The following is an 18,570-nucleotide window of genomic DNA, read 5'->3' on the forward strand; positions in this document are numbered from 1 at the left end:
CTGTCACTGACCATCTGAGGAAAGCTCAGTGTGATGCTCTCGGGTGGGAAAGAGCGCGAGTTGATGAGGCGCCTGGGGTCTGGGCTGGGTCCTGGCGTGCACTGACAGGCTGGGGCCTCGCAGCACCCGGGGGTGGGAGCCTTTCAGAGAGAGGTGATGGGGCAGGAGCACGAGGCTGCCAGGAAGAGCTGTCGTGGGCAGAGCCATGAAACCCTGCACTTGCACAGAGTCCAGAAGTAGGTGACGAACGTAGCGAGCGTTCATGCTGGAGAATAGCCCCCGATTCTTGTCGGCCTGAAACAGTGGGGACTTGCCATCTTGTGCAGAGTGACAGCGACTGGGCATGAATGACTGCCAAGTGATTTGCTTCCTAAGGTTCCGGTGTGGGTGACGGGTGACCTTCGGTTCCAGGAGGGGCTGGCAAGCACTCGTGTCAGTGGTCCTGGCGCTGGGACATGGCCGCTGGGGACCCGTGTAGGGACAGAGGGCCAGGGGGAGATGGGCTGGGCCCTTCCGGCACCTCCGAGTTACGGCTCCGGGGCTCTCCTCCCTGACATGGGGGCGCCCCGCGCTGCTCTGCGGACCCCTCCTGCCCAGGGTGTGCGCCAGAGCTTGCGCCCAGGGGCATGCCCTCCAGTGGGGCACCTCATCTGGGTTTGGGGCATGAGTCACTGGCATCCTGGACTCGTGGGAGCACGGCGGCTCCTGTCGCTGGAATGTCCCTCTGAGGCGAGCGCAGCTGAGTGGACTCTGCGCGGGAGGTGGCGTGGGGAAGGCCGCTCCCTGGGGAAGGCGGCGCGTGGTCACCTGCCGGCTGTCCCCGCAGAGTACTTCCTGGAAGACTGCATTCAGATGACCCACTTCATCCCGCCGCCGAAGGACAAGAAGAAGAAGGAGAAGGACGACGACGGTGGCGAGGAGGACGATGTAAGCGCGCTCCTAAGAGAGAGGTCACTGCGGGCAGTTCATTGGGCACGAGGGCGCCTGGGCTCGCATGGCTCAAGCTTTGGTGTGTTTCATCCCAAAGAAGGCCGTGACAAGTGAGGAGCTTCTTAACCACCATGGGTCGAATCATCTCTTGGCACCTGTGCCCAAGCCACCTGTGGCAAAGGACCTCTTGGATAAGGCTTTGCCCCTTTGCCAAGGTGGTCTTGTGTGCTCCACGAGAAGTGCTCACTTTCCGTGACACCTCCCCGTGCTCTCGACACTTGGGGAGCTGCACCTCTGGCCTGGGTGGACGGCAGCGAGACCCAAGGGAGGGAGGCGGGATTCCAGCAAAGGAAGGGGCCAAGACACTTGCTTGTTGGGGGCCACATCCAGCAATGTCCAGGGGTCACCCTGGCTCTGCACACCACACAGGATCGATCCTGGTGGGTCTCGGGGACCGAGGTGGGATGCCAGGGATTGAACTTGGGTGTGCCACGTGCAAGAGACCATGTTATCACTCTGACCCTCAGTTTAGTCATCTGTGCTTTTAGGGTCACAGCTGGCAATGCTTAGATGCTCAGGGGTTACTCCTGGCAGTGCTCAGGGGACTGTATGGATGGGATGCTGGGAATCGAGCCTGGGTTGGCCGTGTCCCAGGCAAACGCCCTCCCCGCTGTGCCGTCACTCCAGCCCCCATTTAGTCATTTCTATGGGAAGTGCTGGGCAATTAGGAAAACACAGGTAGAAGGTCCTGCCTCTTGCTCAGAGGATACTCTTGTCTGCACTCAAGGATCACTCCTGGAGGCTGGGGGACCACATGGGGTGCTGGAGGTTGAACCCAGGCCTGCCGCTTGCAAACAAGCACCTCCCCGCTAGATTACCGCTGTCGTCCAACAGTCCTGCGTTTTGGGGGGGATTTAAATTTCTGTATGAGATGGTGAACTAGCTAGGGTTAGGGAGGACTCCTGGCATTCATCAGTCGGACACACAAAACAAGGAGTTCAGTGCTGGGGTGACTGAGATAGCCCGAGATGAAGTGCTCCTGCCTTTTTGCAGGCCAACTGCAACCTGATCTGTGGTGACGAGTATGGCCCGGAGACAAAGATGAGCATGTCGCAGCTGAACGAGAAGGAGACGCCCTTCGAGCTCATCGAGGCGCTTCTGAAGTATATCGAGACCCTTAATGTTCCCGGTGCCGTGCTGGTCTTTCTGCCCGGCTGGAACTTGATTTATACGATGCAGAAGCATTTGGAAATGAACCCCCACTTTGGTAGGAGTCTCGGGGTTCTCGTGTCTCTGGGAGCAAACGTGAGCATTTGGCTTGGGCGCCAGCCGGCGTGGGAAGGCAGAGTTCAGTGTTGGGTCCCGTTTCTGGAGTTGACTCTGCACGTTGTCTGGCTCGGAGCCGTCAGCGGGCCGGGGCACCTGCTGCGCATGAGAGCCCCAAGCTCAGTCCCCAGCACTCTGGGGACCCCCCGGCCCTGCAGGGGCTGACCTGAGCACTAAGGATCTTAGAAGCGTGGCTGGTGGGAGTGGCCAGAGCCAAGCAGACACGTGCACGCCTGACCCTGCCCTCCTGTCGCAGGGAGCCACAGGTACCAGATCCTGCCTCTGCACTCGCAGATCCCGCGCGAGGAGCAGCGCAAAGTCTTCGACCCCGTGCCAGATGGGGTGACCAAGGTAAGACGTCCCTGCCGTCCCCGGCGGCCGCCATGGACCTCAGGAGCTCCCCCCAAAACGCGATTTCAGAAATTGGGAAGGGGTCCTGTTGTCTGAGCTTTGTAGGTTTACCAGTCCCCCCGTCAGCGGTGGGGACGGGGGAGCAGGTGTGAGATTCTCGGGTGCTTCTGATGTTGATCCTTTTATGGACACAGTTGGAAAATGTTTTCTGCAGTGTGATTTTTTTTTTTCTTTGTGTTGCTTAACAGGTGATTTTATCCACGAATATTGCTGAGACCAGCATCACCATCAATGACGTCGTTTATGTCATTGACTCCTGCAAGTAAGTTCCCAAGACGAGCTCTTGGCCCTAGAGTGAGAATTCAGAACGTTCCTGTCTTCCACCGCCCGTGCTAGATTCTCTGCCAGGATCTCTGCTCCCCTGTCTACTGGGCTGTGACTACTAGGACTCCATCCTATTGCTCAGAATCAGAATCAGATCGTTCCAGGGGGTTGATTCCTGGGGTCCCATAGGGTTCCCCGAGCACTGCCAGGCATAATTCCTGAGTGCAGAGCCAGGAGTCTGCCCTGGGCATCATTGGTGGGGCCCAAGTAATCCCAGGGCCAGAGAGAGGGAGAGTACAGTGGGGGGTTCAGTCCCTGAGCACAGCCAGGTGCGGCTTGGGTAGTCGGTATGGGCACGTCAGTGATTGGGTCTGGGGGTCTTCCTTAAACTGGCTGGACCATGCCAAAGGGCCCAGGTTCACGGCTCTCCAGCCGCCAATCCTGATGCCCCCGTCTGCTCGCGGGCCGCGGGCCTGCCTTGTCACTCCCCGGGCAGGTGGGGCAGTGGGCATCCTCCGGCGCTGTGCCCGTCTGGCGGGTCTGGCTCCGCCCGGCCGCACAGCCTTCATGAGCCACCCGGGCCCACAGGCAAAAGGTGAAGCTGTTCACGGCGCACAACAACATGACCAACTACGCCACCGTCTGGGCCTCCAAGACCAACCTGGAGCAGCGCAAGGGCCGCGCTGGCCGCGTGCGCCCCGGCTTCTGTTTCCACCTCTGCAGCCGCGCCCGCTTCGAGAGGTACGAGCCCTCCGAGGGCGGTGCTCCCTGCCCCAGCCCCGCTCGGCCTCTGGTCTGGGCAGCGCATCTGCGCCTGGAGTCAGGGCGTGTCTGCTTCTCTGGTGGGGCCAGACGTAGCCCTGTCCCTTGGGTTTCTCTCCCTGAGGCCCCGGGGCCTGTGAGAAGTGCGCGGCTGGCGCTGTGGCCGCGTGAAACATTGGCCTTTCAGCCACGGCTTTCAGACGGTCGCCTGATGGTGTTTCCGGAGATGACTTAGCTTTACATCTGACGGGACAGTTGCGCGTGTGGGGGAGAGTGTCGGGCTACCAGGTCTTTACGGAGGTTCATCTGGACCCCGGAAGTTAGGAGGTGGGGCCTCGGGACAGCCCCCAGTAACAGCGGTTACCCGGGCCGGGTGGCCTGGCCTTGCGGGTCATGTTTCCTCTGTCCGCGGGGGGTAACCGGACAACACCCAGCATCTGATGGAAAGTGATCAGGTGTCCCAGTAGCCTTGGTGTCACTGAAACCGGATCCCAGGTGCTCCGTTGGGAAAGAGCCCGGGTGCCCTTCAGAAGGGGGCGCCTCTGGGGCGGGAGCAAAAGCACAGTGAGAAGAGAGTGTGCCATGCACATGGTCAACCCGGGTTCGATCCCCAGCATCCCATTGGGTCCCCCGAGAGCACCACCAGGAGTGATTCCTGAGTTCAGAGCCAGGAGGAACCCCTGTGCACTGCCAGGTGTGACCCAAAAAGAAAAAAAATACTAATAATAAGGGGGTCCCTCAGCTGTTTGTGGCCACACAGTGTCTGCACGGGCCGGGCGCTTCCGCTGTTCGCCCGCTGGGAAGTGGGGCACAGCCCGCCTTCCCCACTCACAAAGGAAGGTAGAGGGGCCATCCGAAAACCACAGGAGCTAATGGCGTAAAACACGCAGGACACGAGCACAGTGTGAGCGCTAAAGCCTTAGGTCCAGTCGGGTTCAAGCGATGCCAGCCCTCAGCCGGGGAAGGGTTTGGTGTTTGTTTTTTTTTTTTTTTTTAATTCACGTTTATTCACATCATAATTTGATTATTTAATGATGTTGGTTTGTCTTTACACACCACCATTTTTTTTTTCCTTTATTATTTGGGTTGGGGGTTTTAAGAGCCGCCAGGAGCACAGAAATGACGGTGACGGTAGTGGAGAGCCCGTTTGCCAGGGACCGTTCTTGGCCTGCGTTGCCCGCAGCGGCCCTGGCTTGTTGGACGAGCTGAAGGGGCCTGGGTGCGGGGAGGGTGCCAGCGTCTGGGCTGGTGTTCCATCCCCCCCTGCCCGGCCTCCCTTAGCCCTGCCTGCAGGCTCTGGGTCCGTGGGGCTGCTGGTGGCCCCTGAGTTCACGGTTTTTCTCCCCCAGACTCGAAACACACATGACCCCCGAGATGTTCCGGACTCCCCTGCATGAGATCGCCCTGAGCATCAAGCTGCTCCGCCTGGGCGGGATCGGCCAGTTCCTGGCCAAGGCCATCGAGCCGCCGCCGCTGGACGCTGTGATCGAGGCCGAGCACACACTCAGAGGTACCTGGGCCGGGCGGGGTGACAGTCCCAGCCAGGGGGTGCCGCCCAGTAGCGTGCCCTGGGGCCGGAGTCCCACTGACGCCCGCCTGCCGCCTGTCGCCAACCGGGCCATGGACTGAGTTGGGGTTTCTTGTTGCAAACGGGAGTTCAGCCCTTCTGGCCACGAGACACCTGGTGCTCCCGATCGTTCCTTCTCTCTCCTGGCGTCTCCGCCATGGCTCGAGACTCCTGTGGTGGGGGTTACTGACGCACCAGTGTAGTTTCTCTCCGTGTGCTATGTCATGTCACAGGCCATCCAACCGCACGTACTGGTCTCCAGCCGCCCCGTGTGAGCTGGTCCCCGCACCCGTTGGCTGAGAGGGTGCTGCTGGTGTGGCGTACTGATACAGGGTCCCTCCCTGAGGGCCTCTGGGTCTCTCACACGGACTCTCTCCGCAGAGCTGGACGCCCTGGACGCCAACGACGAGTTGACTCCTCTGGGGCGGATCCTGGCGAAGCTCCCCATCGAGCCCCGCCTTGGCAAGATGATGATCATGGGGTGTATCTTCTAGTAAGTGGCGTGTCTGAGCCCTGACGGTCCGGGGGCAGAAAGTTCCGGAAGCTTACCTCCCTTCTCACACCAACAGAAAACTAAAGATTCTTACGTAAAGAAGTGGCCTCTTAGCTGTGGGGGGCGGGTGTGAGGCCCCGGGGACAGGCCCGAGTCCAGGAGAGCACAGGGTGAGTGGTCAGTGAGAGCAGTGGTCTGGACACGGGTGTCTCGTGCCTTGGCCGATTCGGCCGGTAGGGAGGAGCGCGGTCAGCCCCGTCCGTGGTAAAGCTGCACCCCAGAGTTGAGGGCCCCCTCGGCCTCCCTCCTGAGCCCAGGCAGCAGGCCCATGTGACCCGTTGACTGCCCGTCTTTGCAGCGTGGGCGACGCCGTGTGCACCATCTCGGCCGCCACCTGCTTCCCCGAGCCATTCATCAGCGAGGGCAAGCGGCTAGGCTACATCCACCGCAACTTCGCGGGGAACCGCTTCTCCGACCACGTGGCCCTGCTCTCCGTGTTCCAGGCTTGGGACGATGCCAGGTACGGCGGGGGGGGGGGGGCACGCGGGGCCGTGGTGGGGACGGCTGGGCCGGGCCGGGGCGGGCCCGTGACCCGCGGCTGCCGCTGTTTCAGAATGGGGGGCGAGGAGGCTGAGATCCGCTTCTGTGAGCACAAGAGGCTGAACATGGCTACGCTGAGGATGACCTGGGAGGCCAAGGTCCAGCTCAAGGAGATCCTGATCAACTCGGGCTTTCCCGAAGGTACCACGCCCCGGCTGGCCCAGGTGGGGGGCCCGGGAACCTGACCCTGCCCGGTGCGAGACAAGGGCCCTGTGGCCGTCGTGTCTGTCCAGTGGGTCCGTCACTCGGGCAGGGGCGCGTGGGTTCCTCACAGCCCGCACACACCGCACCAGGAATAGCCTCAGGGCGCTGGGTGGTCCCGGGACCCTGAGTAGGGCACAGCAGCCACCCTGATCCGCCCCTGCCCTGGTGGACCCTGCTTCCGGCACGTCCAAGTGTGGGTAGGGCTGTGCCCCGCCGACCGCCCTCTCCTCCCTGCAGACTGCCTGCTGACCCAGGTCTTCACCAACACCGGGCCCGATAACAACCTGGACGTGGTCATCTCCCTGCTGGCCTTCGGTGTGTACCCCAACGTGTGCTACCACAAGGAGAAGCGCAAGATCCTCACCACCGAGGGCCGCAACGCCCTTATCCACAAGTCCTCGGTCAACTGCCCCTTCAGCAGCCAGGACATGAAGTACCCGTCGCCCTTCTTCGTCTTCGGAGAGAAGGTGGGCGGGGCTGCGCCTGACGTCCGCATCACCGGCCCGGGCCCAGCAGAGCCCCTGGTGACTCTGCCTCCCTCCGCAGATTCGCACCCGCGCCATCTCCGCCAAGGGCATGACCCTGGTCACCCCGCTGCAGCTGCTGCTCTTCGCCTCCAAGAAGGTCTTCTCGGACGGGCAGATCGTGCTGGTGGATGACTGGTAAGGGCCGTGGGGGGCAGCGGGCGGCCTTCTCGGGAGGGGCCGGGTGTCCGCTGCCGTGTGGAGTCCAGGGAGCTGAGCGAGCCACGGGACAGGACGCCTGCTCTCCCGTCACCCTTGGCGCCTCGGGCTCTGCCCGGTGTGGCTGGCCAGCGGGTCCTTCCTTGAGAGCAGCTGGCTGTGGCGGCAGGACTCGCGGTGAGACAGCAAGACGCTCTGGCAGCCGGTGTCTCAGGGCGGCGTCTCAGCCTTCCGGGGTGGGCAGTAGCCAGTGGCTCCTGCTCCTGCTGCGGCAGAGGGCGGGGTCCCAGGAGTTGGGTGCTGGCGGCTCTGACCCCTCTGTTCTCCTCCCAGGATCCGCCTGCAGATCTCGCACGAGGCCGCGGCCTGCATCACCGCACTGCGGGCGGCCATGGAGGCGCTGGTGGTGGAGGTCACCAAGCGGCCCGACATCATCAGCCAGCTGGACCCCGTCAACGAGCGGATGCTGAACATGATCCGCCAGATCTCGAGGCCCTCAGCGGCGGGCATCAGCCTCATGACGGGCGCCGCCCGGTAAGAGCCCCGCGCACGCGGGAAGGGCTGTGGGGCCTTCGGGGACGTGGCAGAGGGGAGCGAGTCCTCCGGCTGCAGATGCTCTCACCGGCCCCACCCACCGTTTCCCGCCCTGGCTTTCCTCTTCCCGCGGCGGGTGGGGTGGGAGAAGGGTGGTCGGGCCTGGGGCGCCTGTGAGCGGGACTCAGCTCAGGGCCTCCCTCCCAGGTACGGAGACGGCCCCCGGCCCCCCAAGATGGCCCGCTATGACAACGGCGGCGGCTACGGCAGCTACGGCGGCGGCTACCGCCGGGGCAGCTCCAGCTACGGCAGCGGCGGCTACGGAAGTGGCGGCTACGGCCACGGCGGCGGTGGCTACGGTGGTGGCGGCTATGGCCACGGCGGTGGCGGCGGCGGCAGCTACGGCATGGGCAGAGGCTACGGCGGAGGGGGTGGCGGGGGCGGCTTTGGGGGCGGTGGCTATGGCGGGGGCCATGGAGGCCCCAACAACTACATGGGAGGCTATGGGCCAGGGGGCGGTGGCGGCTTCCGGGGCCCCATGCGTGGGGGCTTCCGGGGAGGGTCCGGTGGAGACTTCCGGGGAGGGTCAGTAGGGGACTTCCGAGGGGGCGGCGGCGGGGACTTCCGAGGAGCTGGCGGGGGCTTCCGAGGGCCTGGGGGCTTCCGTGGGCACGGGGGCTTTGGGGGGGGTGGGGGCTACTTTGGACAAGGAAGAGGGGGCGGGGGCTACTGAGGCGCCCCTGCCGTAGGTGCTGTGAGCCGTGCATGCTACCTAGTGTCCTGGGGTGTCCCCTCCGCGCACCCCTACGTTTCACCCTCAGCCCCGCGCCCTGTGTTCTATGGTTGTAGTTGCCGCACAACCGAGCCCGTAGACCCGTTAGTGATTCTGTTTATATTCTGTAAAATAACGACCTGCCACTCGAGTACCACAGTTTGTATTTTTTTCTTTTAAGGAGTAAAGATTTGCCTTTAAAATTAGCTTCATACTTTCTCGCCTTTTGTTCACTAACAGTAGGAAATAAAGTATTACACCGGACAATGGCCCTGTAGGTAACTGTTGGTCTTAGATGTGAGGAAAATTTTACTTTCTGCTTCAAAATGAAAACTATGCACAGGGCTGAGAATCATTCCTGGCGTCCCGTACTCCCCGAGCACCGCCGGGAGTGATTCCCGAGTACACGGCCAGGAGGAACCCCTCAGCGGCACCATGTGGGACCCAGAAAGCAAAAATAAAAATCCCTCTGCCAAGGGCTACTGCAGCAGCTAAAGATGCGCCTGGGAGTGGCGGTGTGTCTGCAGTCAGTTTACCCGTTGGCTAGGACCCCCACCAGAACACATATGTCAGCTAGGGCTACACCATGCGACTTTGCCTTTGAAAGCAAAACTGCTCAGATTTTTGTTTCCAGTGTAGACGGTAGAACTAACTTTTTTAAACCTTTTTCTTACTGAATCGGTATCTTTCTGTTTCAATAAAACTCGCCAGTGTCTAAGAACGAGTCAGGATTCCTGGGTTCATTTTGGACGGGGCGTTGTTTTTGGTCTCCAAGTTGGCAAAGTACTGGGCGCGGTTTTACAGTCATGGGTTTGGTCCAGCAGCTCCTGTGCACGCGGCTCCCCAGGGTCAGGTCCCAGCAGCCCACATGGTGCCCCGGCAGGGCCAGGAGTGACCCTGAGCACAGCCAGGTGTGGCCCCGAAAGTTGAGTAGAAGAGACTGCTAGGCTTCCTCTCATCCCTGTGCTGGGTTGAGGCCCGCACTTCACCCAGGAGCGAGCTTGTGTGAGGCAGGCGTTTGCCTGGCATGCGGCCGACCCAGGTTTGGTCCCTGGCATCCCAGAGGGTCTCCCCAGCACCGCCAGGGGTGAGGTGTGGCCAGTGCGTGGGCACCTTCCATTTTGATGAGTGGTACTTCCAGGAAGATGCCTACCCCACCCCCCACTTCTTCCCGGAAGTGGAAGCAGACGCCTCTGGGTGCACGTAGGTGGTACTGAAGCGTCGGCCCTTGGGGAGCAAAGCGAGTCAGCTCCCAGAGACGCCCAAACGCGGGTGTATTTTAATGCAACAAGTGTACAGACAGGAGGCGCTCCCGATGTCGCCCTTGAGGTTGGCCTCGGTCTCGTTGTTGTTCATGTCCAGGTTCAGGTTCTGCATCACCTTGGCAGCGTCTTACCTCCTTATCGTCTTGTCCGTCTTATCGCCGGGAGCGGCCCCTTTGTCCAGGGCGTCATCTTCCATCACGATGAAGAACTGCTCTGCGGGCTGGAGGAGGCTCACGCTGTAGCCGTTGCTGTAGATGTGGTTACTGGTCATCTTCAGTATGGGGGCCGGGAGCACCTGTTGGGTTAGGCAGGAGGTCAGTTTCGCTGCGGTTCCTGAGAGAAACAGACCCAGGGGGGCACAAGCCCCAGGGAGCCTCACTCATCTGCAACATGACACCCGTGCCCACCACGCAGAACCATCTTCATCCTCCCAACCCCACACATTTCCTTATATATAATAAACGAACCCAGGGCCAGAGCCATAGGACGGCAGAGAGGGCATTTGCCTCACCAGGTTCGAATTCAATAGGGTCCCCCAAGTACTGCCAGGAAGAATTCCTGAGTGCGTGAGCCGGGAGGACCCCCTGTGTTTTGTCGGGTGTGACCCAAAAAGAAAAAAAAGGACTCAGACTTTTTGTCTGGGGGAGGCCTGGTCCGGTTCCCTGCACCACTGCAGGGTGGGCACCCCTGCCCCAAGCAACACTGATTCACGACCCACAGATCCCATGAAAACCAGCCCGTCCACGGACCGGGAGAATAAATGCAGACACACAGAACCGTGGAAAGGACGTTTAAGTGAGGGTGCGCTAGATTCCTAGGGAAAAACAATAATTACAAAAACCAAATGTGGAGGGTTCGAAGCAGTAGCACAGCAGATAGGAGGACAAGGCTGACCCTGGTTCAATTCCCGGCACCCCACAGGGTCCCCTGAGCACCACCAGGAGTGATTCCTGAGTGCAGAGCCAGGAGGAACCCCTGAGCATCGCTGGGTGTGACCCTAAAAATTTTTTTTAAAAAAAGCATACCTTCATATTTACTCCCCCTACAGTGCTCTTTGAGCTGTCGGTGATTCTTAGGTTATTGCAGTGATGGATCTCGTTCCTTTCCAGAACAGCTGTGCTTCCCGGGTACAGCTTGACTCCCGCACCCTGGGGAGACAGACAGCACCCTAGGAATCGGGGGGCTGGAGGGACAGGACAGCGGGGAGGGCGCTTGCCTTGTACACGGCTCGGGTGGGGGGTTGGGTATCCGGCCCTCTCGTGGTCCCTCAGAAACCCACAGGAGTGATGTCTGAGCACAGAGCCAGGAGTCCGCCCTGAGTGCGGGGCCCCAAAGCAGAAAGGAGAGGGTGGGGGGAGGAGCTAAGACCCTCGGCACACACATCCCCCAGGCTTCCCCAACACGGGTGATGTTCGAAAACGCTGGAAACGGCAGGCCAGAGAGCGTGCAGATCGGGGAGGGCATTTGCCTGCACACGGCCTACCCGGGTTCAAGCCCCGGCATCCCCTAGGGTCCCCAAAGCACCGCCAGGAGTGATCCTTGAGTGCAGAGCCAGGAGTCAGCCCTGAGCATGGCCTGGTGTGAAGGAAGGAAGGGGAGGGGAGGGAGGGAGGAAGGAAGGAAGGAGGGAGGGAGGGAGGGAAGGAAGGAAGGAAAAAAGGGAGGAAGGAGGGAAGGAAGGAAGGAGGGAGGGAGGGAAGGAAGGAAACTAGGAAGAAAGAAGGAAGGAGGGAGGGAGGGAGGAAGAGGGGGGAGAAGAGAAGAAGAAGGAAGAACAGAGCCGGGGGGCGGGGGGGTGGCCCAAGGCCCCGCCCGGGGAGCGGCCTCTGGTCACCTGGGTGCCCGAGATCTCGCTGTCCGTGATTCTGAGCGCGGCGCCCGTGAGCACGCACACGCCCATGCCCTGGCACTGCAGCACGCAGTCCTCCAGCGTCAGGTGGCCCGCCTCCACCACCACGATGCCGTCCACCGTCCCCTGCTGGACCAGCGACAGGCGCTCGAGCTTCACCTTCTCCGCCCTGGACACCACAAAGCTGTCGTGCGTGGGCTTCGACGTAATCACGATCTCTCTCCTCCCCACGCCTGCGTGCACGGAGAGGCCCAGGTGACGGCACTGACCCCGGCCCGCCCAGGCCCGGGACACTTCATTACTGCTAGGTCTGTTTCTGTACATCGGGGGCCATCCCCAACAGTGCTCAGGGCTCAGCCAAACAGTGCTCGGGGCTCAACCAAACAGTGCTCGGGACACCCAAACAGTGCTCAGCGCTCAGCCAAACAGTGCTTGGGCTCAGCCAAACAGTGCTCGGGCTTACCCAAACAGTGCTCAGGGATTACTTCTGGCTCTGCCCTGCAGGGCTTGGAACCAGGTGTGGTGCCCGGATTGAATCTGGGTCAGCCTCATGCAAGGCAAGCGATTTGCCCGCTATCCTCTCTCTTGGGCCCCAAACCATGTTTTATAACATAAAATTGTTCATTCATCAGAGACCAGAGAGAGAGCATAGCGGGGAGGGCACTTTCCTTGCATGCAGCCGACCCGAGTTCAATCCCCGGCATCCCGTAGGGTCCCCCGAGCACCGCCAGGAGTGATCCCTGAGTGCAGAGCCGGGAGTCAGCCCTGATCATCGCCAGGTGGGACCCAAAAGGCCAAAATAATAACAATAATAATAATAATAATAATAATGGAACTGGACAGATAGCACAGCGGGGAGGGCGTTGGCCTTGCATGCGGCCGACCCGGGTTCAATCCTCGGCATCCCGTAGGGTCCCCCGAGCACCACCAGGAGTGATCCCTGAGTGCAGAGCCGGGAGTCAGCCCTGAGCACCACTGGGCGGGCCCTCGGAGCAAACCACAAAGGGGAACCTTTTATAACGATGTCGTGGGTCAGCAGGGCCAGGTTGACCACTTGATACTCTCTGGGGAAGATGACCACCGTGTCGCCGCTGTAGCAGCTGTCCAGCACCAGGTTCAGGTCATCGTGCTGCTGAAGAAGCGTGTCTGAAGACAGGTCCTTCACCTGAGAAGCAGACGTGGAGACGGGGCCCCGTCAGCGGGCCGGGAAACGGGGCTGTCAGCACGGCGGCACCTTCCTGGCTACTGGCGGGACGCCATAAACGCGGCACACAACGAGGAAAGGTGCCAGTCCAGAGGCCAGAGCGATAGCACAGTGGGGAGGGCGTTGGCCTGGCACGCGGCCAACCTGGGTTCGATTCCCAGCATCCCCTAGGGTCCCCCGAGCACCGCCAGGAGTGATTCCTGAGTGCAGAGCCGGGAGTCAGCCCTGAGCATCGCCGGGTGGGACCCAAAAAGAAAAAGAAAAAAAATCCACAAAGTCCCAGTCCATCCATCAAGACATCCTGGCTGGGACTGGAGCGACAGCACCTCAGGGAGGGCGTTGGCCTGGCACACAGCCAACCTGGGTTCGATTCCCGGCATCCCGTAGGGTCCCGCAAGCACTACCAGGAGTGATTCCTGAGTGCAGAGCCAGGAGGAAGCCCTGAGCATTGCCAGATGTGGCTCTAACACACACACACACACACACACACACACAAAAATCAACCTCAAATATCACCTTTTATCATAGATGAAATACATTTATTTTCATCCACATGAAAATTAATTTCCTCTTTCTATGAACTAAGGCAGAATCGAGGGCAGTTTACCATATCTGTGGTCATCACTTTGGCCACAATATGCGTTATCGTCTTCCCGAACTCTCGTTTTCCCTTCCTCCGCCTCAGAATTCTTGGAAAGAAAGGTCCGTGAACGCTAAATGGGGGAAAAAAGCCCATACTTCAGATGAAAGCGAAATGAATTAGGGCACACAGGTGAAAAAGGCTCCATCCTCTACTTGTTTAGAAAACCAACACTTGGTTCAATGCAGGCCAGGGAAGCAGATTTCATTCACGTCGGTGTCTTTTGTATTTTGGGGTTTTTTTTTTGCTTTTTTTTTTTGCTTTTTGGGTCACACACAGCAATGCTCAGGGGTTATTCTTGGCTCTGCACTCAGGAATTACTCTTTGTTTTTTCTTTTTTTGGGTCACACCCGGCAATGCTCAGGGCCGACTCCCGGCTCTGCACTCAGGAATCACTCCCGGCGGTCCCACACTATGCTTCACACGGCTGACCCGGGTTCGATCCCCAGCATCCCATAGGGTCCCCCGAGCACCGTCAGGAGTGGCTCCTGAGTGTAGAGCCAGGAGTCAGCCCTGAGCACCACTGGGTATGGTCTGAAAACCAATAAATCTATAAAATAAACCCAGAAAGGACTAGGTTTATGAGACTTTTCCCCTCCTCCCCTCCCCCCCAAAAAAAAGGATTTCTGCTAATTGCACTAACAGAAAAAAAAAAAAAATCCAGAGTGGACAGTGCAGTACATAGGGTTGACCCCTAGCACTCCATCTAGTCCCCTGAGAAAAACAGAACAATAATTTCCAATATCAGCAACTGCCAAGGGTCCTTTTTCTGCCACCATCTAATATTTCCATCAGACTAAGCTGTAGGACAAGAAAAAGAAATGACTGGGGCCAGAGCGATAGCACAGCGGGGAGGGTGCTGGCCTGGCACGCGGCCGACCCGGGTTTGATCCCCGGCATCCCATCGGGTCCCCCGAGCACTGCCAGGAGTGTTTCCGGAGTGCAGAGCTGGGAGTCAGCCCTGAGCATCGCCGGGTGGGACCCAAAAAGAAAAAAAAAAAAAGGAAAAAGAAGCGACTCCGTCATCTGCAGCTTCCCAGCCGTTACCGGAGTCGAAGGTCTTCCCACATCTTCAGTAACCCGCACAGCATGTGGATCTCGTAGTATTTCTTCCAGCATTCCACGGCCTTCGTCGCGGAGGGGTCTTCCTTGACGTTGCTCTGATACTCAATGAGCTCTACGTGCTTATTCTTGTATTTCTCCGAAGTCTTTTTAAAACGCTGTGTGATCAGCACGGGTATGGTCCCGTCCTGAATATCACACCACCTGCAAGCGATTAGCAGGGTTCACCATGGGCCCTGTGTGAGCGCAGTTTTGTGTTTTTGTTTTTTTTGTTTTGTTTTGTTTTTTTGGGTCCCACCCGGCGATGCTCAGGGCTGACTCCTGGCTCTGCACTCAGGAATTACTCCTGGTGGTGCTTGGGGGACCCTAGGGGATGCCGGGGATCAAACCCGGGTCAGCTGCCTACCAGGCCAGCACCCTCCCCACTGGGCTGTCACTCCGGCCCCTGAGTGCATTCTAAAGGTACTTACAAATCAATTCTTTCTTCGATCAGAGCAGTGTAATTCTCACATCTTTCTTCATAATCCCAGTCTCTCCAAAGAAAGTCATAAAAAAACCTGCGAGGAAATTACATCAAGATGAGAGAGTGGGGCTACTGACCAAGATGCTTAATGGCCTTGATCCCAGAGACTCAGAAACAAATCTCGGAACCCAGTGGCTTTTGGCAGAAATCCCTCCAGATTTCATTATGAAAATTTCAGGATTCCAAAATCGTAGGCTAGAGGCCGGAGCGATAGCACAGCGGGTAGGGCATTTGCCTTGTATGCGGCCGACCCAGGTTCGATCCCCAGCATCCCATATGGTCCCCCAATCACTGCCAGGAGTAATTTCTGAGTGCAAAGCCAGGAGTAACCCCTGAGCATTGCTGAGTGTGACCCAAAAAGAAAAAAAAATCGTAGGCTATTCATAATCAGCAACAGAAAACAAATTGGCTAATGCTGCCTTTTCAGCAGATCTGAGTGTTGGAGTAAAATCCCAAATAATAATGGTGGCTTGGGGCTGGAGCGATAGCACAGCGGGGAGGGCGTTTGCCTTGCACGCGGCTGACCCGAGTTCAATTCCCAGCATTCCAGATGGTCCCCCGAGCACTGCCAGGAGTGATTCCTGAGTGCAGAGCCAGGAGTGACCCCTGTGCATTGCTGGGTGGGATGCAAAATAATAATAATAATAATAATAATAATAATAATAATGGTGGGTCTGGTGTCAAAATATTGAATGTAATCAAAGTAGAGAGTAACGTGGAAATCATCTGCCACACAGGCAGGTGGGATGGGGCGTATACTGGGGTCTTTGGTGATGGAAAATGTGAACTGGTGAAGGGAAGGGACGGATGTTTCATCATTGTACGACCGAGACTTAAACCCGAAAGCTTTGTAACTGCTCTCACGGTGATTCAATAAACTTATTTTATTTATTTTATTTATTGCACCACGTGGTCCCCCAAAAGCATAGTTCATTCCCATTATCCCCGTTTCTCCCAGGCATCATGGGGACCCAGCGCGGAGCCTCAAGGGCTCGTCCTTGGGGCCTGGGCCTCCCTGACCACTGCTCGGGGGGCCCGAAAGTTAAGGGACTTAATACCTGACCACTTCCACAGCCAAGGCGATATCCTGGGTGTCCTGCCCCACCACGGGGTACATCTCCAGGAGGGGGACGCTGTGTCCCTGCTCCTCCAGAACCTCATCCACCAGCTGCCTGGGAATATTGGCAATGTTGGAGGAGAAGGGCTTGGCCACGGAAACGGTGACGTTGAAGCAGCAGGACGAGCTGTGGCGCGGTTTGCAGGTCACCTATGGTGAACGTCCAATCACCGTCACTCTGGGCCCTCCCTCCAAGTGCTTCCTGCTCCCAGAGCTGCGCTTCTCCCGGAGCCCCGCCCACCCAGACAGGCCCCTCCCTAGCCCCGCCCCTGCATCCTTGGCCTATCCTGAGCTGTGCTTCTCCCGGAGCCCCGCCCACCCCAGGCAGGCCCCTCCGTCCTGAGCCCCGCCCCTGCATCCTTGGCCTATCCTGAGCTGCACTTCTCCCGGAGCCCTTCCCACCTTCAGGCAGGACCTCCCGCCCCTGCATCCTTGGCCTATCCGGAGCTGCGCTTCTCCCGGAGCCCCGCCCACCCCAGGCCGGCCCCCCCTGAGCCCCGCCCCTGCATCCTTGGCCCATCCTGAGCTGCGCTTCTCCTGGAGCCCCGCCCACCCCAGGCAGGCCCCCCTCCTGAGTCCCGCCCCTGCATCCTTGGCCTATCCTGAGCTGCGCTTCTCCCGGAGTCCCTCCCACCCCAGACAGTCCCCTCCCTCCTAAGCCCCGCCCCTGCATCCTTGGCCTATCCTGAGCTGCACTTCTCTTGGAGCCCCGCCCACCTCCAAGTCAGGCTCTGCCCCCCAGAGTCCGGGCCCCGCCCGTCGCGGCTGCTCCTCTGTCCCTGCGCCTGCGACTCCTGGTTTCCAGAGAACAGAGACGGGGCAAAACTCACTCACCTCCAGCAGTATGCCGACAAACGGGATGGAAGACTCCTCGTACTTCGCGAAGAATAACTCGGGATTCGTCTTCCACACGCCGAGCCACTTGTCCTTAAACTTCAGCTTCTCCGAGAGGTATTTGCTCATGGCATTATCCGCGTCTTTGGCCTGGGCGAGGGAAAACGCGTGTGTGTGGCACCAGGGCAGAGCAGGTGGGCTGCTGGGACCCAGGTGACGGGGGAGGGCGTGGGCCTGGCACGGGTGGAACCAGGCTCGATCCCCGGCATCCCATAGGGTCCCGCCAGGAGTGATTCCTGAGTGCAGAGCCAGGAGCCAGCCATGGGCATCGCCAGGTGTGACCCCCCCAAAAAAAAGAAAAAGGGAAAACAAAGCAAAAACAAAGGCATTCTAGAAACTAGACTTATCTTGAGGGGGTGAGAGTTTGGGTCACATCTAACGGTGCTCAAAGCTAAGTGCTCAGGCTGTGTCTGTGCTCAGGGACCACTCCCGATGGGGACTCAGAGCCAGAGGTCAGCCCTGAGCATTTCTGGGTCACTGGGCTTTGATGACTGGTCACCAAATACTTAGAAGAGGGGCTGGTTGGTGACCCAGGCTGGACGCCCGAGCTGGGTTATAGCCGCGCTGGCCGCTGCCTGCTGGACGCCCGAGCTGGGCTGCAGCCGCGCTGGCCGCTGCATGCTGGACACTGGGCTGCAGCCGCGCTGGCCGCTGCATGCTGGACACTGGGCTGCAGCCACGCTGGCCGCTGCCTGCTGGACGCCCGAGCTGGGCTGCAGCCGCGCTGGCCGCTGCCTGCTAGACACTGGGCTGCAGCCGCGCTGGCCGGGCAGCGGTCACCTTGCAGCCCTGCAGCACCTCGTCGCAGTAGAGCGCCACCTGCTCGTCGCGCCACATGCCCTGCATGGGGGACAGGCACACGGCGGGCAGCGGCCGCGCCTCCCCGGCCGCCTCCCCGGCCACCTCCCCTTCCGCATCCTCGTCCTCCTCGGGCACCGCCTCCAGCTCGTCGGGCCCCGCGCCCGGGCCCAGCTGCAGCCGCCGCCGCGGGCCGTCCGGGGCCGCCCGCGCCTTCACGGGCCGCGGCGACGCCACCACCGAGCGCACCGGGAACGCGGGCCCGCCCGGCACCGCCGCCATCGCCCGGCCGTTAGCAACGGGCTGCCTCGAGGGCCCGCGGGCCACCGGGGTCCGGGGCGCAGGCGCGGGGCGCGGGGCAGAGAGAACGAAGGAGCGGCCGCGGTGGGCGGGGCCCGGGCTCTGGGGGGGCGGGGCCTGGCCTGGAAGTGGGAGGGCCTCCGAGAGAGGCGCAGCTCAGGATAGGCCAGGGACGCAGGTGTGGCTCCGGAGGGCGGGGCCCAGCCTGGAGGTGGGTGGGGCTCCGAGAGAAGCGCAACTCAGGATAGGTCAGGGATGCAGGGGGCGGGCGGGACTTTGGAGGGCGGGGCCTGGGCTGGAGGTGGGAGATCCTCCGAGAGAAGCGCAGCTCAGGATAGGTCAAGGGTGCAAGGGGCGGGGTTCTGCTTTGGG

The 18,570-nt window shown here is 60.1% G+C and overlaps 2 protein-coding genes across 4 annotated transcripts in view; one reads left to right on the forward strand and one right to left on the reverse strand.

Moving 5' to 3' along the window:
• Positions 1–8,752, forward strand: part of DHX9 (DExH-box helicase 9) — a 23,453-nt gene extending 14,701 nt beyond the window's left edge. For all 3 annotated transcript variants that reach the window (XM_055121462.1, XM_055121463.1, XM_055121464.1), the window contains 13 exons: positions 827–927; positions 1,984–2,197; positions 2,513–2,607; positions 2,856–2,929; positions 3,520–3,672; positions 5,043–5,203; positions 5,642–5,753; positions 6,112–6,273; positions 6,367–6,494; positions 6,795–7,024; positions 7,104–7,219; positions 7,574–7,774; positions 7,982–8,752. In XM_055121462.1, coding sequence (XP_054977437.1) covers positions 827–927; positions 1,984–2,197; positions 2,513–2,607; positions 2,856–2,929; positions 3,520–3,672; positions 5,043–5,203; positions 5,642–5,753; positions 6,112–6,273; positions 6,367–6,494; positions 6,795–7,024; positions 7,104–7,219; positions 7,574–7,774; positions 7,982–8,507 — 2,273 coding nt within the window. In that variant the 3' untranslated portion in view covers positions 8,508–8,752. The remainder of the gene's footprint in view (positions 1–826; positions 928–1,983; positions 2,198–2,512; positions 2,608–2,855; positions 2,930–3,519; positions 3,673–5,042; positions 5,204–5,641; positions 5,754–6,111; positions 6,274–6,366; positions 6,495–6,794; positions 7,025–7,103; positions 7,220–7,573; positions 7,775–7,981) is intronic.
• Positions 8,694–18,241, reverse strand: SHCBP1L (SHC binding and spindle associated 1 like). The gene is made up of 10 exons (XM_055121465.1): positions 17,881–18,241; positions 17,041–17,190; positions 16,148–16,356; positions 15,037–15,123; positions 14,552–14,770; positions 13,472–13,577; positions 12,672–12,825; positions 11,646–11,893; positions 10,837–10,959; positions 8,694–10,106 (listed from the first exon to the last, which is right to left on the reverse strand). Exons 1-10 carry the CDS (start codon positions 18,178–18,180, stop codon positions 9,939–9,941), a joined length of 1,764 nt encoding a protein of 587 aa, XP_054977440.1. The 5' UTR covers positions 18,181–18,241; the 3' UTR covers positions 8,694–9,938.
• Between the last annotated feature and the right edge of the window lie 329 nt (positions 18,242–18,570).

This window comes from Sorex araneus, chromosome X (assembly GCF_027595985.1).
Source record: "Sorex araneus isolate mSorAra2 chromosome X, mSorAra2.pri, whole genome shotgun sequence".
NCBI lineage: Eukaryota > Metazoa > Chordata > Mammalia > Eulipotyphla > Soricidae > Sorex > Sorex araneus.

What these genes read in the sequence shown, in the direction of transcription:
- SHCBP1L (XM_055121465.1), bottom strand. Translation starts at nt 18,180, where the DNA reads ATGGCGGCGGTGCCGGGCGGGCCCGCGTTCCCGGTGCGCTCGGTGGTG. An exon ending in TTGTCGGCATACTGCTGGAG is followed by an intron (nt 16,357 to 17,040) that starts GTGAGTGAGTTT and finishes CGTTCACCATAG; the next exon opens with GTGACCTGCAAACCGCGCCA. An exon ending in AAGTGATGACCACAGATATG is followed by an intron (nt 12,826 to 13,471) that starts GTAAACTGCCCT and finishes TCTGCTTCTCAG; the next exon opens with GTGAAGGACCTGTCTTCAGA.